Source organism: Pelophylax lessonae, assembly GCF_965119305.1.
Source record: "Pelophylax lessonae genome assembly, chromosome: 3".
Classification (NCBI taxonomy): domain Eukaryota; kingdom Metazoa; phylum Chordata; class Amphibia; order Anura; family Ranidae; genus Pelophylax; species Pelophylax lessonae.
In genome coordinates, this window is record NC_138770.1 from 517,425,626 (window position 1) to 517,445,402 (window position 19,777).

Below are 19,777 nucleotides of genomic sequence, written 5' to 3' on the forward strand. Positions count from 1 at the left end.
ACCCAGATCGCCGCCATTACTCGTTAAAAAAAAAAAACAAAAATGACAAAAATCTTTCCCTTAGTAAACGCAATAACTTTTGCGCAAACCAATCAAAATACGCTTATTGTGATTTTTTTTTTTTTTTACCAAACATATGTAGCAGAAAACAAATTGGCCAAAAATGTAAAAAAAATTTTGATTTTTACATTTTTTTGGGGGGGGGGGGGGGGGAATTTCATATAAAAAAATGTGAAAAATATTATTTTTGCAAAATTGTCGCTCTTTTTTTGTTTATAGCGCATGATCAAAAAAAATCGCACAGGTGATCAAATACCACCAAAAGAAAGCTCTGTTTGTGGGGAAAAAAAGGACGTCAATTTCATTTGGGTACAGCGTCGCACGACCGTGCAATTGTCCGTTAAATTCACCCAGTCCCGAATTGCAAAATACCCCCTGGTCAGGAAGGGGGTAAAATCTTCCGGGGCTTAAGTGGTTAAACTAGAAATGTAGAAACTCCCATCCTGCAGCAACTAACAGCTTGAGGGCATTTGCCTTTCAATGATATTTTGGCTTTTACTCTTTTCTTTAGACCTCCTCTACCTCCTCCCGGATACTCTTACTCCCACCTCCTTTCCCTCCGTCACTGAAGGAATGAGAAGAAAACACAGCAGTCAGATCTAAAAGAATCCAGCACTTCGGCTTTAAGTTTCAACCTCATTACAATGGCAGACGTTACACAATTTCACAAGGAGATCACAAAAGTATTTGAAGCTGCAAAAAATATCCCAGAGGATGAGTTGCTGTTTGTGTACAATGGAGTGTTGTTTCCAACTGCAACGTGCGACATTGACACATTTCAAGCTCTGGAAACATTTGAGACACGTGAGGATGATATCATGATGGCAGCTTATCCCAAGTGTGGTAAGTCATTATGTAATAGAATTGGTTTAAATTAAACTTTAGAGACACTAACTATTAATTTAAGAGCAGATTTAGCATATGCGTATTTTCACTAGAAGACATTAGAATGGGAGGAGTATCAATTTAGACACTCACTTTTTTATTAGAATTAAATTAAAACAACTCATTGTAAAGTGGAACTCAGTGGTAGACAGCCTATTTATCACATAGTCAATGTCTATTCTGCAATAAATTAAGTGTAACTGCCTGCTTGCAGTGCTTTTTACAATGTACGCTGGGCTGTGCATGCGCAGCTCAGTGTAGATTCTTGGCATGGTGCCTGTATGCCAGGGTGAATGAACGATGGCCAATCAGGATGAAAGAAGAGTAGGCACCTGGTAGAAGCTGGGGAGAAGACCTTGCAAATATTAAGGGGGGTGGGGGTGAACATTGCGGAACATTTCAGATTTTAGATTAAAGCACGGCTTTTTTTCAGCGGGAACCGGCACCTACAGAACTGAATGTATGGAATGTCAAGGGGTGCTGGAGGGTCTATTGCTGCTGGCTAATAGGGAATCTATTGCTGCAGAGGAGGGGGGTCTATTGTTGCTGGGGAGGTCTTCTGTTGCTCATAGGGATTTATTGTTGCTGGGGTGGGTCTTTTGCTGCTGGTGGGTCAGTTGTTGCTGGGAGGGATTTATTTTGAGGGAGGGGTCTTTGTTGCTGGCTGCTGGAGGGTCTATTGATGCTGACTACTGGGGAATCTAGTGTTGCTGGAGGGGATCTATTTGTTGCTGGAGGGGATCTATTTGCACAGAGGGTCTATTGTTGCTGGGGAAGTCAGTTGTTGCTTGTGGGGTATGATGTTGCAGGGAATCAATCATTGCTGGGAGGGATCTACTGTTGAGGGAGGGGCCTAATGCTATTGGCTGCTGGAGAGTCTATTGATGCTGGATGTTGGAAGTCCATTGTTGCAGGGGTGGATGTATTGTCGCTGGGGTGTCCATTGTTTCTAGATCTATTATATTGCCTTTCTTGTTATCGTTAATTCTCTAAAAGGGGTGGTACTGGGAGCTGGGTAGGAGGTGAAACCAAGGAATGGTGCTCGGGGGTGGGTAGGGGACGGAGTCAAGGGGTGACTCAGAAGGGAGGAGTTCCTGCACCTATTCTCTTAGAAAAAAGCCCTGGTTTAAAGTATAACTAAAAGCAAAACATTGCTCTTTTTTTTCCTTAGTTTTGGATAGAGTGGAGAGGGATTAGAACTCCTGTTGGGATTTTATTCTTGTCCCTTCCTCCATTATGGAGATTGACTCTCTTTGTTGGTCTTGTATATCATGATCATCGAGAGTGAAAGTAAAATAAAATCCTAGGGCAGGACAGGATTAGAGGGGAATTTTTCCAATGGGAACACTAGTTTTGGTGACAAACAGGGACTCCCTCCCTTTGGAGGGATTTCCCCTATACTTCCTGTTTTGGAAATGGACAGTAAGTGATGCGAAATCTCCCCAGTGGGACAGAAATGTTGAGGAAAAAAAAAACCCCTTCCTTACTGTTTTCAAAAATGAAAAAAATTGCTGCCCTACTTATGTATATTGTTTTCAGAATAGGGGTTGTCCTTGGAAATATGAAAAAGTGTGGTCCTCTTGGTTAGTGTGCCTTCTCAATACTCTATGTGTGACGATAGGATGCAGTGCATTGGATAGGGTGATGGGGTTGCGCTTTCCTGCCCCCCTCCCTACAATCCCCATCACCCCCCCCCCCTTTTTTTTTTTTTTTTTTTCCTCATCTTTTTTTTTTTTTTTTTTTTCCCTCATCTTTTTTCCACAACTTTTTCTTTTTCCATCATTTGCAGTTGCACATTTTACCCTTCTCTTCCTCTTTGTTGCTCTCGAATCCTTTCTATTGGGTATGGACAACTTGACTGTTATTTTGTATACTTTGCCTATACTCTTATTATGTCAATTGGGATTCCTCTATCTTGGCATTTTCTCCTTATGCTGACTAGTTGGCTTGCAGTGTCTGTTTTATGGTGAATATTACCTGGATTTGTACAGCATTGTATCATGCCACTTTGTACTATAATTGAAAAAACATTTTGCCTTTAGTTCTTTTCATTTTGGTTAAGTCACTGTAATGCCTCGTACACACGCAAGGATTGTTGGCCGTGAATTTTCGGCCAACGTCCGATCGGCCGATTTTCGGCTTGTTAGTATGATGCTTCCGACAACCGACTGCGACTTTTTGGCCGAACAAAATCTGGTGTGCAGGCTATAAAATTTTTGTTGGCCGTCAACAGAACGGCCGAATTTTCCGTCAGTCAGTACAGATTTCGGCAGACAAAAATCTGATGAGCAAGACTGGGCATGCTCAGAGAAGAAAAAACACACGGAAAGTTAACCAGCACATGACATCACTTCTGAAGTTGGTGGTTGTTGGCCAAGAAAATTTGTGTGCAGTCTAGAGCACATTTCAACCAACAAAACACTGGACAAAAGACGGCCGATCGGTCGGCCGATAATCGTTGCGTGTGTATGAGGAATTAGGCTCATTTCTAACCAAAACCTTTTTCACCATAGCATGTGGAAGGGTTAGAACCCCTGTCGAGTTTTTATTGCTGTCTTTGCTCCCACTGGGGAATCTAAACCCTCACTGTTTATTTAAAGGGCGTTGGAAATTGAAGATGAGAACACAGCTTTTTTTTTTTATTACAGCTGAGAGACTAGAAACCTTGTCAGGCTTTTATTGCTGAGAAAGGGGAAAAATAGTACTAGACCTGTCAGGTTATTTTATTGGTATTGCTATCCTAATCCCTTCCTGCTCGCCCCAGCAGTTAAATAGTTTGGAATGTCCGGGAGGGGTGGAAAGGATTGGTGATCATGTGATTATTGTCTACCTAACTTTACCCTGGACAGAGAGCTGTCTTTGACAACTTGGTCTCTGTAAAGTAGTACACCGCTCAAGGTAATCGCCCTTAAAGGGTAACACCAATTTTGTGGGGAAAAAATAATATAACATATACAACTGCCACACACACAAGTCATATTGTAATTAAATGTTATTATAAAGTACCTTTTCAATCTGCAGCCACTGTAATTTTCTGAAAATGCAAAGCAATATGGCTACCTGGAGTTGTCCTGTACACAAAATGTGATCAGAACTTCCCCCAGAAACATCATTTCCTGCTTGTGTGATTGGCTCACTGATTTTCCCAGAAGTCTGCCTTAACATACAAGTCAGATTTCAGGCATCTCCTGCAACAAAAATGTCATTTTTGGTGAGATACTCCCAATAGGAAAACGTCTAAAGGGATGCAGGCCCAGCAGATTACCTCATAAGAGCTTTGCAGGTGCACAGCTGATTGATAATTATGAAACCACTCCCATTAGACTCACTTTCCCTCATGGGCACAGAGAAACACAGAGGGATTTCTTCAGAATAGCAAAAGGTAGGAATCTGCAACAAAGATTTGTTATAATCCTTGCAATGTACATAGATCACCCAGAGGGGAATGTTTTTTTCTCAACAAAAGTGGAGTTACTCTTTAAAGTTCCACCCCCACTGCACAAACAAAGGGTGCTGGCCCTGCACATAGCAGAAAGTCTGGAGTAAAGAAGATCTGCCTGGATTGCCACACTCCAGAGAGAACACTAAGCCGTGGCAATGGCATGGCCGCAGTCTGGACAGGACTGTCAGTCGGTTCGGTTCCAGACCGTGGTCCACCATTTAGTTACCACTGCTCTAGACTGATTATTAAGCTCTAGCTTTAGTGAACTGCTGCTGTGTGCCTGGCTGCCTCTGCACTTTGTGGGGAAAGAACTTGTGAACATTAACGCCCCTTTCACACATACGGTCCGTTCAGTTAATCAGTTCAGTCACGTCAAAATGTATCAGTTTTTCATCCATTTTTGCATCCATTTTTTTTACATCCACCACCAATGGAAAAACGGAATGTTTGTCCTTTTTACATCCGTTTTTCGTCTGATCCGTTTTTTTTTTTGACGGATGAAAAATAGGGCATTCATCCGTTCAAAAAAAAACGGACATTGACGGAAGCGGATGAAAACGGATGTTAACGGATGATCATCCGTTGTCATCCATTTTTACATAGAGATGCATTGATGTCTATTTTTTATCCGTCAAGGGATGGATGAAAAACAGAGAAACGGACCGTATGTGTGACAGAAGCCTTACAGCGAGTCCTTCAGAGGTAGCACTACAAATGCATTTTAAAGGTACAAAAATGCCCCCTTCATCAGGTCTAGAAAAAACATAAGGACATTTCCATAACAATGCAAAATCACTACACTAAACCCTCCTCATGGTCATATTTAAAACCAAATTCCCAATAACCAATAGTATTTGATGTATAATAATATGTGGAGGTTGTTGCAAGAATACAAGTCATTTTGTATGAATGAGCAAAGTGACAGTGTCACTTACAATTTTGCAAAACATGTATGCGTGTATATATCAGGGGCGTAGATAAGGGGGGTCAGAGGGGTTAAACCCTCCCCCCCCCACCCCCTCAGAGCGTCCTTCTAAAATGGCAAGTGTCACTGTCCTGCTGCCGTACACGGTGCGGCGCCGCTTAGCAAAAGGCATAGTTCAGTGGTGGAGTGAAAAGTGCACTGTTTAGTAGGCTGGTATCAGGCAGGCAGTAACTTGCGCTGTACACAGTCAGGCGAGGCTAACAGATCACTCCACCTATCACATTTCCCGACGCCTGTAGTCCTGCCCACCCTCACTATGCTTTCCTGCTGCCTCTTTGCGCCTTTGATATGGTTGAAGACTGACCTGGCCGTCTGGAGGATACCTTATACAAGGCTGGTAGCCTGCTGTGCCCAGAAACTGCCGCACCCTGCCCCCCTTTGCTCTCACTAAAGAATGTCACTTTCACGTACCACTTACCGCTGCTGCCGCTGAAAATACTTACCGCTGACTGTGGCAAACTCAGTGACTGGCCTTTGCTTACTGGTGCCCGTCTGACCTGGCACCACAACATGTCTGCCAGAACCAGACTGGACTGTTTGCTGTCCACTGTCCTGGCCTTTTTTATTGCATGGAAAAAACTTGTTTTAAGCTGAAACTTCTGTGACCCTATACATTATACAATTTTCTGTACAATTTTCTTGAAATTTACCTTCAATTATGTAGTACAAATGCCTGCCTAATTGGATACAAGTGAAAGTGTTGTTTAGCTTTGACCTCATATTATATGGTTTGTGGTAAATCTAACAGAAAATCGTACAAGAAAATTGAACATGTATGGCCAGCCTAATGCCCCGTACACACGAGTCAAAATTCGGCCGGGAATTTTCGCCCGACGACCGATCTGCCGATTTTCGGCTTGTTAGTATGGTGCTCTCGACAAACGACTCTGCTTTTCGGCCACAAAAAATCTGGTGTGCAGGCTATAAAATGTTTGTCCGCCATCAAAACACGGCCGATTTTCGTGCAGTCAGTACAGATTTCGACAGGGAAAAATCTTATGAGCAAGACTGGGCATGCTCAGAGAAGAAAGAACACAAAGAAAGCAAACCAACACATAACATCACTTCTGAAGTAGAATTTTGTAGTGCGGGAAAATTTGTGTGCAGTCTAGGCACATTCCAACCAACAAAACACCACTTTGGGCAAAAGATGGACGAGCGGTCGGCGGAAATTCGTTGCGTGTGTACTAGGCTTTAGGGTCCATTTACACCAACTGCTGAGTTACATGGCAGCAGCTAGTGTGGATGTGGTGCAGGATTTTTTTTTTTTTAATTCTGTAATAAACTAGAAATTAGGCATGCATTAGCACTGCACAATAGTATGTAAGTTTCTGTTCTGGGTATAGTTCTGTACCCTGAGAGTAATATTTGTCCTTATTCTGTGTGTACTGTATGCACAGTACCACTTCTCTTGTCCTGAATGCCAGGTGTAATTCTCAGTATCTGTCATGTATGACTGATGTAATTCTCAGTATCTGTCCTGTCTGCTGGGTGTAATTCACAGTATCTGTCCTGTCTGCTGGGTGTAATTCACAGTATCTGTCCTTGTTCTGTATGTATGGACTCTGCACAGTAACACTTCTCTTGTTCAGTATGCTGGATGTAATTCTCAGTATCTGTCCTTTATGCTGGGTGTAATTCTCAGTATCTGTCCTGTATGCTGGATGTAATTCTCAGTATCTGTCCTGTATGCTGGGTGTAATTCTCAGTATCTGTCCTTCTGTTTGTACGGACTCTGCACAGTATCACATCTCTTGTCCTGTATGCTGGGTGTAATTCTCAGTATCTGTCCTGTATGCCGGGTGTATTTCTCAGTATCTGTCCTTTATGCTGGGTGTATTTCTCAGTATCTGTCCTTATTTTGTATGTATGGACTCTGCACAGTATCCCTTCTCTTGTCCTGTATGCTGGGTGTAATTCTCAGTATCTGACCTTATTCTATATGTATGGACTCTGCACAGTATCCCTTCTCTTGTCCTGTATGCTGGGTGTAATTCTCAGTATCTGTCCTTATTCTGTATGTATGGACTCTGCACAGTATCCCTTCTCCTGTCCTGTATGCTGGGTGTAATTCTCAGTATCTGTCCTGTATGCTGGGTGTAATTCTCAGTATCTGTCCTATATGCCGGGTGTAAGTAATTCTCAGTATCTGTCCTATATGCTGGGTGTAATTCTCAGTATCTGTCCTTCTGTATGTATGGATTCTGCACAGTATCACTTCTCTTGTCCTGTATGATGGGTGCAATTCTCAGCATCTGTTCTTATTCTGTATTCATGCACTCTGCACATTATCACTTCTCTTGTCTTGTATGCTGGGTATAATTCTCAGTATCTGTGCTGTTTCTGTATTCATGGACTCTGCACAGTTCCACTTCTCTTGTCCTGTATGCTGGGTGTAATTCTCAGTATCTGTCCTTATTCTGTATGTATGGACTCGACACAGTACCACTTCTATTGCCATGTATGCTGGGTTTAATTCTCAGTATCTGTCCTGTATGCTGGGTGTAAGTAATTCTCTGTATCTGTCCTGTATGCTGGGTGTAATTCTCAGTATCTGTCCTGTATGCTGGGTGTAATTCTCAGAATCTGTCCTTCTGTATGTATGGATTCTGCACAGTACCACTTCTCTTGTCCTGTATGATGGGTGTAATTCTCAGCATCTGTTCTTATTCTGTATTCATGGACTCTGCACATTATCACTCCTCCTGTCCTGTATGCTGGGTATGATTCTCAGTATCTATTCTTATTCTGTATGTATGGACTCTGCACAGTACCACTTCTCTTGTCCTGTATGCTGGGTGTAATTCTCAGTATCTATTCTTATTCTGTATGTATGGACTCTGCACAGTACCGCTTCTCTTGTCCTGTTCTGGGTGTAATTCTGAGTATCTGTTCTTATTCTATATGTATGGAGATTTTTATTTGTAAAAACAAACCGAATACATAATAACAAACTGTAACTGTCTGAAAATAACATAAACACAACAATTCCTGACAAATTGTCTAGGTCAAAAACTTAGCAGTTTACGAAAAAGGTAAATAAATGTAAATTTCCTGTTAAAATGAAACTCCTTCCCATAATTCTATACTTCTACATTTCCTATCCTTGCCAGACCTCCCACGTTCCTTAGTCCTACTATCACAGCAAAGAGTAAAACCCCCATCATTATAAGTCAGAATCAGAGTCACTCTGCCGACTACCAGTTTCCATCTCAGATTCTGCAGATACGGGATCAGGGGGCGGACGCCTTTTACTGGGCGGGTCGTCCTCTGAGCCAGCCGCACAATCTCCTTCCACTCTTCGTAATTCCTGCTCCAGTTCCTGGGCCTCTAGAAAACAGGAGTCGGCATCCGACTCTGATAAGACCTCATACCGATTGGTAGAAACTGCCGTAGTCACTTCTGGTGCCCCTTTCACTTTCTTAGCTGGCTTCTGCACTAAGGTCCACTCACTTTCAGATTTACGGGTAGACCTATCCTTTTTTTTCCTTCTCTTGTGACCGGGAATGTTCTCCATAGAGACAGGAACTGAAACAGATGAAGTATGTACAGCCGGCTGCTGATCCTCAGCCTGCTGAACACTGCCTGTCGGTCTGGGGGTCTCCTGGACCTCTGGGTCCATCTCTTCCCTTGCTAAGATAACCCCATTCATGGAGGCTTCCTCCTCTAGATGCTCTGCTGCAGCCAACAGTTCATCTGCAGATTCCCCACCCATGTTATGAAAGGCCTCCGGGCAATCTCTGTGGAAATGGCCAAGCCTTCCACATAGATTGCACTTAACATTCTCACAGGTAGAACTGATATGGCCAACCTCTCCACAAAGATTACACTTTTGGATTGTACAGACGCTCGCCACATGGCCAGATTTACCACATTTAAAACATAACCTTGGCTGACCAGCATAGAAACAAACTCCTCTCTCCCGCCCAATGAAAAAGGAGTTTGGCAGGTGATGGGTAACATTGTTAGTTTGCCTCAACTTAACCAGAACCCTCCAACCACCGGTCCAGATCCAATCACTGTCTTTAGTTTTTGTCAAACCAGAAACCATTTCATAATGTCTCCTAAGCCAGATGACAATATCCTGGGGGGGTACGGACTCATTCCAGAAAATATTTACATTGGCTGTGTCAGGCTTGGAGATGGGAATGAAGATGAAATTCCTCCAACCTTCTTTGTCCCGAAACTGGGTGAAGCTGGCCCAGAATCTGTCCAAGTCAGACATGAGCTTAAAGCTGACATCATAACCTTGCCTATCGGGGAGGTTGATGACTGCCAGTATGTCTGCAGGTACGAACCCCATCTGCTGACACAGCAGCTCCCTTACTACAAACCTCCTATCAGGGAGATCCTCTCTGGAACCCCTATGCTTAAATCTGACCACATTCCTCCTCCTAAATGCCTGACCAGAATAACTGTTACCGGTGGAAAAAGAAGGGGCCCCACGGCTCCAGGCATTCCGAGGAGGGACCTGACCAGATGGACCAGCATTGCCCTGTGGAGCAGGCGGTGGATCAACCAAAGGGGGGGGGTCTTGGGGGTTATTCTGAACTGACTCCTCCATCGCCACATTCTCAGCGCTCTCTGACTGTTGCTGACCCCATTCAGATATACTGGCATTAGTATTAGTGACATCAGTATTATTCACCACATCAATATTAGTGACACCAGCATTGCACATCACATCATTACTAGCAGCATCATGACCAGTTAGCCCAGTGTTACCCCCATCATGAACACCAGTCTCCCCAGCATTGCTCCCACAATGAGTATTAGTGGTAGCGGCAGCACTGTTCTCACAGTCCATATGCTGGGAGTCCACCATGTCACTTCTCTGAGTCTCCTGTACTGTGAATGTCTGCTGGGTTACACTGACATTCTCACCATCCCCCTGAGCTGGAGGTCCAGCAGGAAAATCCACTCCAACCTGGTGTTGCGCCCCAATGTCCTCCAGAGGCCTCAGAGTCTTCCCTTCAGGAGACACCTTTGGTGGCAAGGAGCTTTGGACCAAATCCCCAGAGTCTGACTGTGAAGAAAACTCAGTCCTTCCACTCAATCCTGCCTCAAATCGGTCACGATCCCTGTACACCTCCCCCACTGGTCCCATGTCTTCCAGAATAGCATCAATGTCCTTTGATACACCGGCCAGTTCAATGCCCAGGGAGTTTAGTTTGCTGTCATACATGATTTCCCTCTTGGGGTTGGCAGCTTTGAGTCTATAGACAGCTTCAATCTGCTTCTGGATTTTTACCTTGGTCTTCCTCAGAGTCTCCATTCTCTTTACCAGGGAAGAAAACCTATCAGCCAGGTGCACAGGTCCTGGCTTTAACCCCTTCTGCTTCATGTCTGCAGGACGTTTGAACTCCTGATCCACCTTCCCATCACTAGTACTGGGCCGAGGGTCTCTTCCGGGTGTAGAATGTTTCACTGGGCAGAGTGTGGAGAATTATTACCACCCTCACCTTTATTCTGCTGCAGTTTGGAGCGTGATGAACGTTCCTGGCTGCTGCCCACCATTATGCACTGCTGTAAGTTTTCTGTAATGGTCTTTTGTTCCAGAGAAGTCCTCGTATATTTGCGAGGAGTGCTGTGCAATGGCTGACTGTCTTGAGTCGCACTTCCAGAACTTGGAATGGGCTGAGAAACAATGTTACTGTGCTGAACAGCCTGAACTGTATGGGCTCCACTCTGAGCTGAGTGAGCTCCACTCTGCTGGGCTTGCTGGGACTGCAATGGCTGGTTGCATTGAACCATGCTTCCAGAGCTTGTCTGTGCTGAGTGACAATGTTCCTTTGCTGAGCTGACTGAGCTGCACTCTGAACTGACTGAGCTGCGCTCTGCTGGGCATGCAATGATTGAGCCGTACTCTGCTGGGCATGCAATGATTGCAATGGCTGACTTCCAGAACTCAGGGTTTGCTGAGTAACATTGTCACACTTCTGAACAGGCTTCCTCATATCTTTATTATCGGTACTTTTCAAACTGGACTTTCCTTCACAAACATTTCCACGTCTACTTACAGTCTCTGCAGATTGCTTTCCATTCCCAGCACTCCGTCCTCCAACTTCACCACCAACCACAGCTTCACATGACAGTCCTTGTGTAGGCCGAAAAGCCTGGGACTCTCCTGGGAGAGATCCCAGCCCAGGGGAGCCCAACCCTGGGCTTGTACCAGACATCAGACGAGCTCAGCACCACACAGACTACAGCTGCTCCACAAGCAGCCACACCCTCTGCACAGCACCACTTCTCTTGTCCTGTATGCTGGGTGTAGTTCTCAGTATCTATTCTTATTCTGTATGTATGGAGATTTTTATTTGTAAAAACAAACAGAATACATAATAACAGTCTGTAACTGTATGAAAATAACACAAATACAACAATTCCTGACAAATTGTCTAGGTCAAAAACTTAGCAGTTTACGAAAAAAGGTAAATAAATGTAAATTTCATGTTACAATGAAACTCCTTTCCATAATTCTAGACTTCTTTTACATTTCCTAATCTCCAAACACTTTATCCATCTTAGGTCAGATAACACCAAACCTGCAATGTTACTAGGGATAAACTGTTCGTTATGCATAGCAGCCTTAGTCCTTGCGTGCCAATGGTAGTATTTGACTACAGCAATGATCATATACATCGTCCCTCTGTCTACACCGTGCATTGTTGGGGGAACACCGTAAAGCCTGTCTGAGTAACCTAAGTTTCCCAACCCTTGGATCCCAACTCTGGCAGCTACTTCCTCCCAGACTTCATGGCTTCCCCAACAATCCACCAAGAAATGCTCCATGGACTCCTCCTGATTACAGCCCAAAGGACAGTTTCTATCAGATGCAGACAGACCTTTCATGTTCCCCCTCACATACATCTTCCCATGGAGAGACAGCCAGGCAAGGTCATAAAACTTTAAAGGTAATCTTGGACTATTCAGCAACTTTAGGCTTTCCTCCAAAGCAGCTGTAGTGCAGTCTCTGAGTACAAGTGGAGAACAGAAAAAGGTCCTACAGATCCTCTGATATAACAATTTCCTTGAGCTATTTTCAAGGTAGGACTTCTCAATCCCCCACCTCCTCAGAGACTTCAGAGGGGAATCCAGATATGGCGGGAGATAACCCCGAGTACATCTCTTCCTCTTGAGTGAACCACCCTGCATCCAGGACTCTGCATGAGGCAATATCCAGGCCCTAACACTACTTACCCAAAGTAAGCCAACTCTGGAGTCCAAGCACCCAAAATTAAGTTTAAGAAACAAAGAATCAAAAAACACCTTAGGGTTTATCATATTCAACCCACCCTCTTTCTTCTGCAGGTAAGTGACTCCCCTTTTTATTGGGTTTAGCCTATTACCCCATAAAAGCTGAAAAAACAGACTAAAGAGCCTAGCAGAGAAAGATTCTGGCAATGGAAATACCATAGAGACATATAGAAAGATGGGAACTAGATAAGTCTTCAACATGGTGACCCTTTCTCTGTAGGTCAGCTTGCAATTCCTCCACCGCTGAACCTTTGCATTCCCAGCATCCAATTTCTCCTCCCAGTTTAGCCTGGCATTATCCTCCCTTCCAAACTTAACCCCTAAGATCTTAAGATAGCTTGCAGCTTTTGCAAACTGGGGCATATCAAAATCTGGATCACCCTGCAGTGTCCAGAGAGCTTCACTCTTCTCAAAGTTAACCAGAGACCCGGAGGCCTCAGAGTAAGTTCCAATGGCAGATTCTAACAGCTGGGCCTCATGAGAAGCAGACACCACTACAGTTACATCATCCGCATAGGCAACTACAGAAAGGGCCGAGGCTTGGGGGACAGGCACCCCCTGAAATCCACACTCCTGCAACGATCTCAACAAAGGATCGATGGCAAACACATATAAGAGGGGACTCAAGGGGCAACCCTGCCTCACTCCAGCCTCAACCCCCAAAATTACCACCCTGCCACCCATTGATGAGAGGGAAGCTCTCAGCCTTAGAATATAAAGTAATTAGCCAATCAACAAATAATCTTGGGATACCGTACTTCAACAAAGTCGCCCACAGATACCCATGGTCAACCCTGTCGAAAGCTTTAGCTTGGTCTAAACTCACAATATATTTCCCTCGCCCAAGAACCTTACATCTCTCAAAAGCTTCCCTTAAGGAAATGACAGCACCAGAAATATTCCGCCCTTTTACCGTGCCATACTGACAGTCTGTCAATAGTGCTGTAGAAAAACAATTCAATCTAGAGAATAATATTTTTGCCAGAATCTTCCGATCTACATTCAAAAGGGCAATGGGCCTCCAGTTCTTGATGTCATCAGGCTCTTTACCCTTAAACAGCAGAACTAAGGACGAAACCCTCATGGATGGAGGCATCAGGCGTTTCTCTAAGAAACTTTTAAACACATCTACCAGAATCGGAGCTAGGAGTTCTTTAAATTTCCTATAAAACTCAGCCGTAATGCCATCGGGTCCTGGTGCTTTCTTTTGACGTAATTTATCAATAGCCTCCATAACCTCCTCCACCGTTATGTCTGCTGTCAAAGTGGAAAAATCCAAATTATCAACATCAGGACCTGGAACTGCCTCTAAGAATTGTGCCATCTTCTTCTTATCCAAACCCTTCTCCCGAAACAAGTCAGCGTAATATGATTTTACCACTCCCAGAATACCCTCCCAAGACACCTGCACATTCCCCCAAGAATCTTTCAGGCCTGTTATTAACTTTCTGGTCACCTTATCCCGACAATTCTCAAAGGGATCAGGTGCCCCTGGGGATCCAGAATCTCGTTCAAATACTAGGGAGTTGTATCTGCTATACTGATACTGGCTTATCTCAGATTTTATTTGATCAATTTTCTTCCCTGCCTCCAACCCACCTGAATAAAGCAACTCCAGCTCTTTCCGCAGCCTGCAATAATGGCTATATTTATTTTTCCCCATTTTAGCTGACAACCTCTTCAAGAGAGAAGAGATATCCTTCTTAACATCCTCCCACCAATCGGCCGTACAATCATAGAAGTCTAATCTCTCTGCCTGGTGTTGCAAAAGCATCTGTACTTGTTGCTGAACTGACTCATCCTCTAGAAGACTGGAGTTGAGCCTTCATAGCCCCCTACCCATATCAGGACGCTTACAGTTCCCCAGGCAAAAGTAGAGAGCCACATGATCCGAATAAGGTACCAGCTTCTCACTCATATTGGTAACCAATTCCGTAGGACTTACAAATGCCATATCGAGTCTACTCTTGATATTACCACGGGCAAAGGTGAAGCCCGGCTTCCTGCCATGTTGTGCAAATACATCACTCAACCCGGTTTGCAAAATAATGCGATTAAGAACTTTGGAGTCACTACCCACCACTCTACCAGAAAAACGGTCACTTAATGTTCTAGCGACATTAAAGTCTCCTACCATAATCACAGGGACTGATGTAAAAAGGTATGGTTTCACATCATTAAATAACCTAATTCTTCCTGATATTGTTTGGGGCCCATATATGTTAATTAATCTGAGTCTCCTGCCATGAACTGTTACCTGCAACATAAGACATCTTCCCATTGACACCTCAGTGAGTCTGTGCACCGTCACATTCTTAGTATTAATGAGGATGGCAACACCCGCATAGGACTCCACAGCCAAAGACCAAAATGAGGGTCCTGTGTGCCACTCCTTCTCTGCCTCCTGTAATAGTCCAACAGATGTTAGATGTGTTTCTTGTAAAAAATAGACATCAGCGTCTAGGTACCTGAGATGTTCAAAAGCTGCATGTCTTGTCCTCCTGTTTTTTATGCTGTTCACATTGCTGGAGACAATGCTCAGAGAGAATCCTGCCATCACAGCAAGGAGGAGTAAAAATAAGGCTCCCATCATTATAAATCAGAATCAGAGTCACTCTGCCGACTACCAGTTTCCATATCAGATTCTGCAGTTACAGGAACAGGGGGTGAACGCTTTTTACTGGACGGATCATCCTCTGAGCCAGTCGCACATTCTCTTTCCACTCTTTTTAATTCCTGCTCCAGTTCCTGGGCCTCTAGGAAACAGGAGTCGGCATCTGACTCTGATAAGACCTCATACCTATTGGTAGAAACTACCTTCCCCACTTCTGGTGCCCCCTTCACTTTCTTAGCTGGCTTCTGCACTAAGGTCCAGTCACTTTCAGGTTTACGGGTAGACCTATCTTTTTTCTTCCTTCTCTTTTGACTCGGAATGTCCTTCACAGGGACAGGAACCGAAACAGACGAAGAGTGCACAGCTGGCCGCTGATCCTCAACCCGCTGAACACTATCCGTCCGCTCGGGGGTAGTTTCCTGGACCACTGGGTCCACCTCCTTCCCAGCCAAGATAACCCCATTCATTAAGGCCTCCTCCTCCAGACATTCTGCTGCAGCCAAAATTTCATCGTCTGCAGATTCCCCACCCATGTTATGGAAAGCCTCCGGGCAATCTCTGTGGAAATGGCCAAGCCTTCCACATAGATTGCACTTAACATTCTCACAGGTAGAGCTGATATGGCCAACCTCTCCACAAAGATTACACTTTTGGATTGTGCAAATGCTCGTCACATGGCCAGATTTACCGCATTTAAAACATAACCTGGGCTGACCAGCATAGAAACAAACTCCTCTCTCCCGCACAATGAAAAAGGAGTTTGGCAGGTGATGGGTAATATTGTTAGTTTGCCTCAACTTTACCAGAACCCTCCAACCACCGGTCCAGATCCCATCACTGTCTTTAGTTTTTGTCAAACCAGAAACCATTTCACAATGTCTCCTAAGCCAGATGACAATATCCTGGGGGGGGTACGGACTCATTCCAGAAAATTATATTTACATTGGCTGTGTCAGGTTTGGAGATGGGAATGAAGATAAAATTCCTCCAACCTTCTTTGTCCCGAAACTGGGTGAAGCCGGCCCAGAATCTGTCTAAGTCAGACATGAGATTAAAGCTGACATCATAACCTTGCCTATCGGGGAGGTTGATGACCGCCAGTATGTCTGCAGGCACAAACCCCATCTGCTGACACAGCAGCTCCCTTACTACAAACCTCCTATCAGGGAGATCTTCTCTGGAACCCCTATGCTTAAATCTGACCACATTCCTCCTCTTGAATGCCTGACGCGCGCGCAGGACCAATCATCGTGACACCCCACTCTGTGACAGACACAGTGACCTAACCTGAGAGCAGCACCAGAGAGCCAGCACCTGAGACCAGTACCAGCAAATGACCAGCACCTGTGACCAGCGCCAGCGACCAGGCCAGTACCAGCACCAGTGACCAGGCCAGTGACCAGCACCAGCACCAGAGACCAGGCCACTACCAGCACCAGTGACCAGGCCACTACCAGCACCAGTGACCAGGCCAGTACCAGCACCAGTGACCAGGCCAGCACCAGTACCAGTGACCAGGCCTGTACCAGCACCAGTGACCAGGCCAGTACCAGCACCAGTGACCAGTACCAACATCAGTGTCCAGTACCAGCACCAGTGAACAGTACCAGCACCAGTGAACAGTACCAGCACCAGTGAACAGTACCAGCACCAGTGACCAGTACTAGCATCAGTGACCAGCACCAGTGACCAGGTATACTGATTACATTTCATTTCATTATTCTCTGGTAGTGTTAAATTGGAAAGGGGGGGGGTGCGGCGCAGGCGTGCGTGGGGGGGCTCACCTCCCTGAAATGACTTTGCCACCTCCTTGAAATGAGTTTTTGCAGGTTGGGATGTCTGTATGTATGGACTCTGCACAGTACCACTTCTCTTGTCCTGTATGCTGTGATATGAGTGATATGAGTCATGCACTCCTCCTGTGGGAGGAGCTGCAGAGAGCAAGCCACATCTTCTACTCCAGGAGGCATTTTGGCACGCGCAGGACCAATCATCGTGACACCCCACTCTGTGACAGACACAGTGACCTAACCTGAGAGCAGCACCAGAGAGCCAGCACCTGAGACCAGTACCAGCAAATGACCAGCACCTGTGACCAGCACCAGTGACCAGGCCAGTACCAGCACCAGTGACCAGGCCAGTACCAGCACCAGTGACCAGGCCAGCACCAGTACCAGTGACCAGGCCAGCACCAGTACCAGTGACCAGGCCAGTACCAGCACCAGTGACCAGGCCAGTACCAGCACCAGTGACCAGTACCAGAACCAGTGACCAGCACCAGTACCAGCACCAGTGACCAGCACCAGTACCAGCACCAGTGACCAGGCCAGTACCAGCACCAGTGACCAGGCCAGTACCAGCACCAGTGACCAGGCCAGTACCAGCACCAGTGACCAGGCCAGTACCAGCATCAGTGACCAGGCCAGTACCAGCATCAGTGACCAGGCCAGTGACCAGGCCAGTACCAGCACCAGTGACCAGCATCAGTGACCAGCACCAGTGACCAGTACCAGTGACCAGGCCAGTACCAGCACCAGTGACCAGCGCCAGTACCAGCACCAGTGACCAGTACTAGCACCAGTGACCAGGCCAGTACCAGTACCAGTGACCAGCGCCAGAACCAGCACCAGTGACCAGCGCCAGTGACCAGGCCAGTACCAGCACCGGTGACCAGGCCAGTACCAGCACCGGTGACCAGGCCAGTACCAGCACCGGTGACCAGGCCAGTACCAGCACCAGTGACCAGGCCAGTACCAGCACCAGTGACCAGGCCAGCACCAGTGACCAGCACCAGTATCAGCACCAGTGACCAGGCCAGTATCAGCACCAGTGACCAGGCCAGTATCGGCACCAGTGACCAGGCCAGCACCAGTGACCAGGCCAGTACCAGCACCAGTGACCAGGCCAGTACCAGCACCAGTGACCAGGCTAGCACCAGTGACCAGCACCAGTACCAGCACCAGTGACCAGGCCAGTACCAGCACCAGTGACCAGGCCAGTACCAGCATCAGTGACCAGGCCAGTGACCAGCACCAGTGACCAGGCCAGTACCAGCATCAGTGACCAGGCCAGTGACCAGCACCAGTGACCAGGCCAGTACCAGCACCAGTGACCAGGCCAGTACCAGCACCAATGACCAGCACCAGTGACCAGGCCAATACCAGCACCAGTGACCAGGCCAGTACCAGAGACCAGTACGAGCACCAGTGACCAGGCCAGTACCAGCACCAGTGACCGATACCAGCACCAGTGACCGGTACCAGCACCAGTGACCGGTACCAGCACCAGTGTCCAGTACCAGCACCAGTGTCCAGTACCAGCACCAGTGTCCAGTACCAGCACCAGTGAACAGTACCAGCACCAGTGACCAGTACCAGCATCAGTGACCAGCACCAGTGACCAGGTATACTGATTACATTTCATTTCATTATTCTCAGGTAGTGTTAAATTGGAAAAGGGGGGGGGGGTGCGGCGCAGGCGTGCGCGGGGGGGCTCACCTCCCTGAAATGACTTTGCCACCTCCCTGAAATGAGTTTTTGCAGGTTGGGATGTCTGTATGTATGGACTCTGCACAGTACCACTTCTCTTGTCCTGTATGCTGGATGTAATTCTCAGTATCTATTCTTATTCTGTATGTATGGACACTGCACAGTACCGCTTCTCTTGTCCTGTATGCTGGGTATAATTCTCAGTATCTATTCTTATTCTGTATGTATGGACTCTGCACAGTACCTCTTCTCTAAGGGTTCATGCACACAGCCGCAACAAATGCATTGTTTTTATCAGCTGTGTCCAGGCTCAGACATCTACAGATAACTGCTGTGGGCGTGGCTACATGAGAACAGCTGCGGCCACTGTCAGCTTGTCATTACTTTGCATGCCGCGGTCATTTCATATACAAGAATCCACTGATTCTTACTGCTTTAATCCAGTGGCTGTATCTAAACAACCATGAAAAGGAGGATTTAATCTGAATGTGTTATAAAAAGCTGTGAGTGCTCTGTCTTCCACAATATAGAAGTTTTTGCAATGCTCAGTTAAGGTTTCATAATAAGGATGGCTTTTATATTATCAAGATTTAGGCCCTGTTTACACATACTGCAGTAATAATCTCATGCTTGATGCTTTCTGTACCGGGCCACATTTATAAAACCTGGAGGAAGGAAAAACTTGTTGTTCTTGCCAATGACAACCAATCAGATTGAATGTTCTTGAGAACCTGAGAAAACAGACTGATTTATTGCTATGGGCAACACAAATAGCTTTCCCTTTTTCGAGTCTTTGAGAATTTAGTGAAATGTATTTTATTTCAAAAGACTTTTACCTGCCACTGAACCCCCCAAAACAAAAAATGATCTACAGCCCTGGTATATATACTGTATAAAATATATAAAGTATATATACACCATGTGTGTGTATATTTACAGATATATATTTTTTTAACATGTCATTTGAAGTAATTTGTTAGTTTGGAAAAAATGTTAATAGACTTGTGTGATCTCAGATATGTTTTTTTTTTTTTCATTGTCATTAA

At 45.6% G+C, this 19,777-nt stretch overlaps 2 protein-coding genes and 1 pseudogene across 4 annotated transcripts in view; 2 read left to right on the forward strand and 1 right to left on the reverse strand.

Moving 5' to 3' along the window:
• Nucleotides 1–19,777, forward strand: part of LOC309549693 (sulfotransferase 6B1-like) — a 607,359-nt gene that overhangs the window by 372,434 nt on the left and 215,148 nt on the right. The window lies entirely within an intron of this gene.
• LOC309549695 (sulfotransferase 6B1-like) overlaps nucleotides 626–19,777 on the forward strand; it is a 403,842-nt gene continuing 384,690 nt past the window's right edge. For both annotated transcript variants that reach the window (XM_082250145.1, XM_082250144.1), the window contains exon 1: nucleotides 626–903. In XM_082250145.1, coding sequence (XP_082106271.1) covers nucleotides 705–903 — 199 coding nt within the window. In that variant the 5' untranslated portion in view covers nucleotides 626–704. The remainder of the gene's footprint in view (nucleotides 904–19,777) is intronic.
• Nucleotides 15,222–19,387, reverse strand: LOC309550181 (annotated as a pseudogene). Its single transcript has 2 exons — nucleotides 19,343–19,387; nucleotides 15,222–16,467 (listed from the first exon to the last, which is right to left on the reverse strand). The product of its transcript is annotated as an uncharacterized misc_RNA (transcript).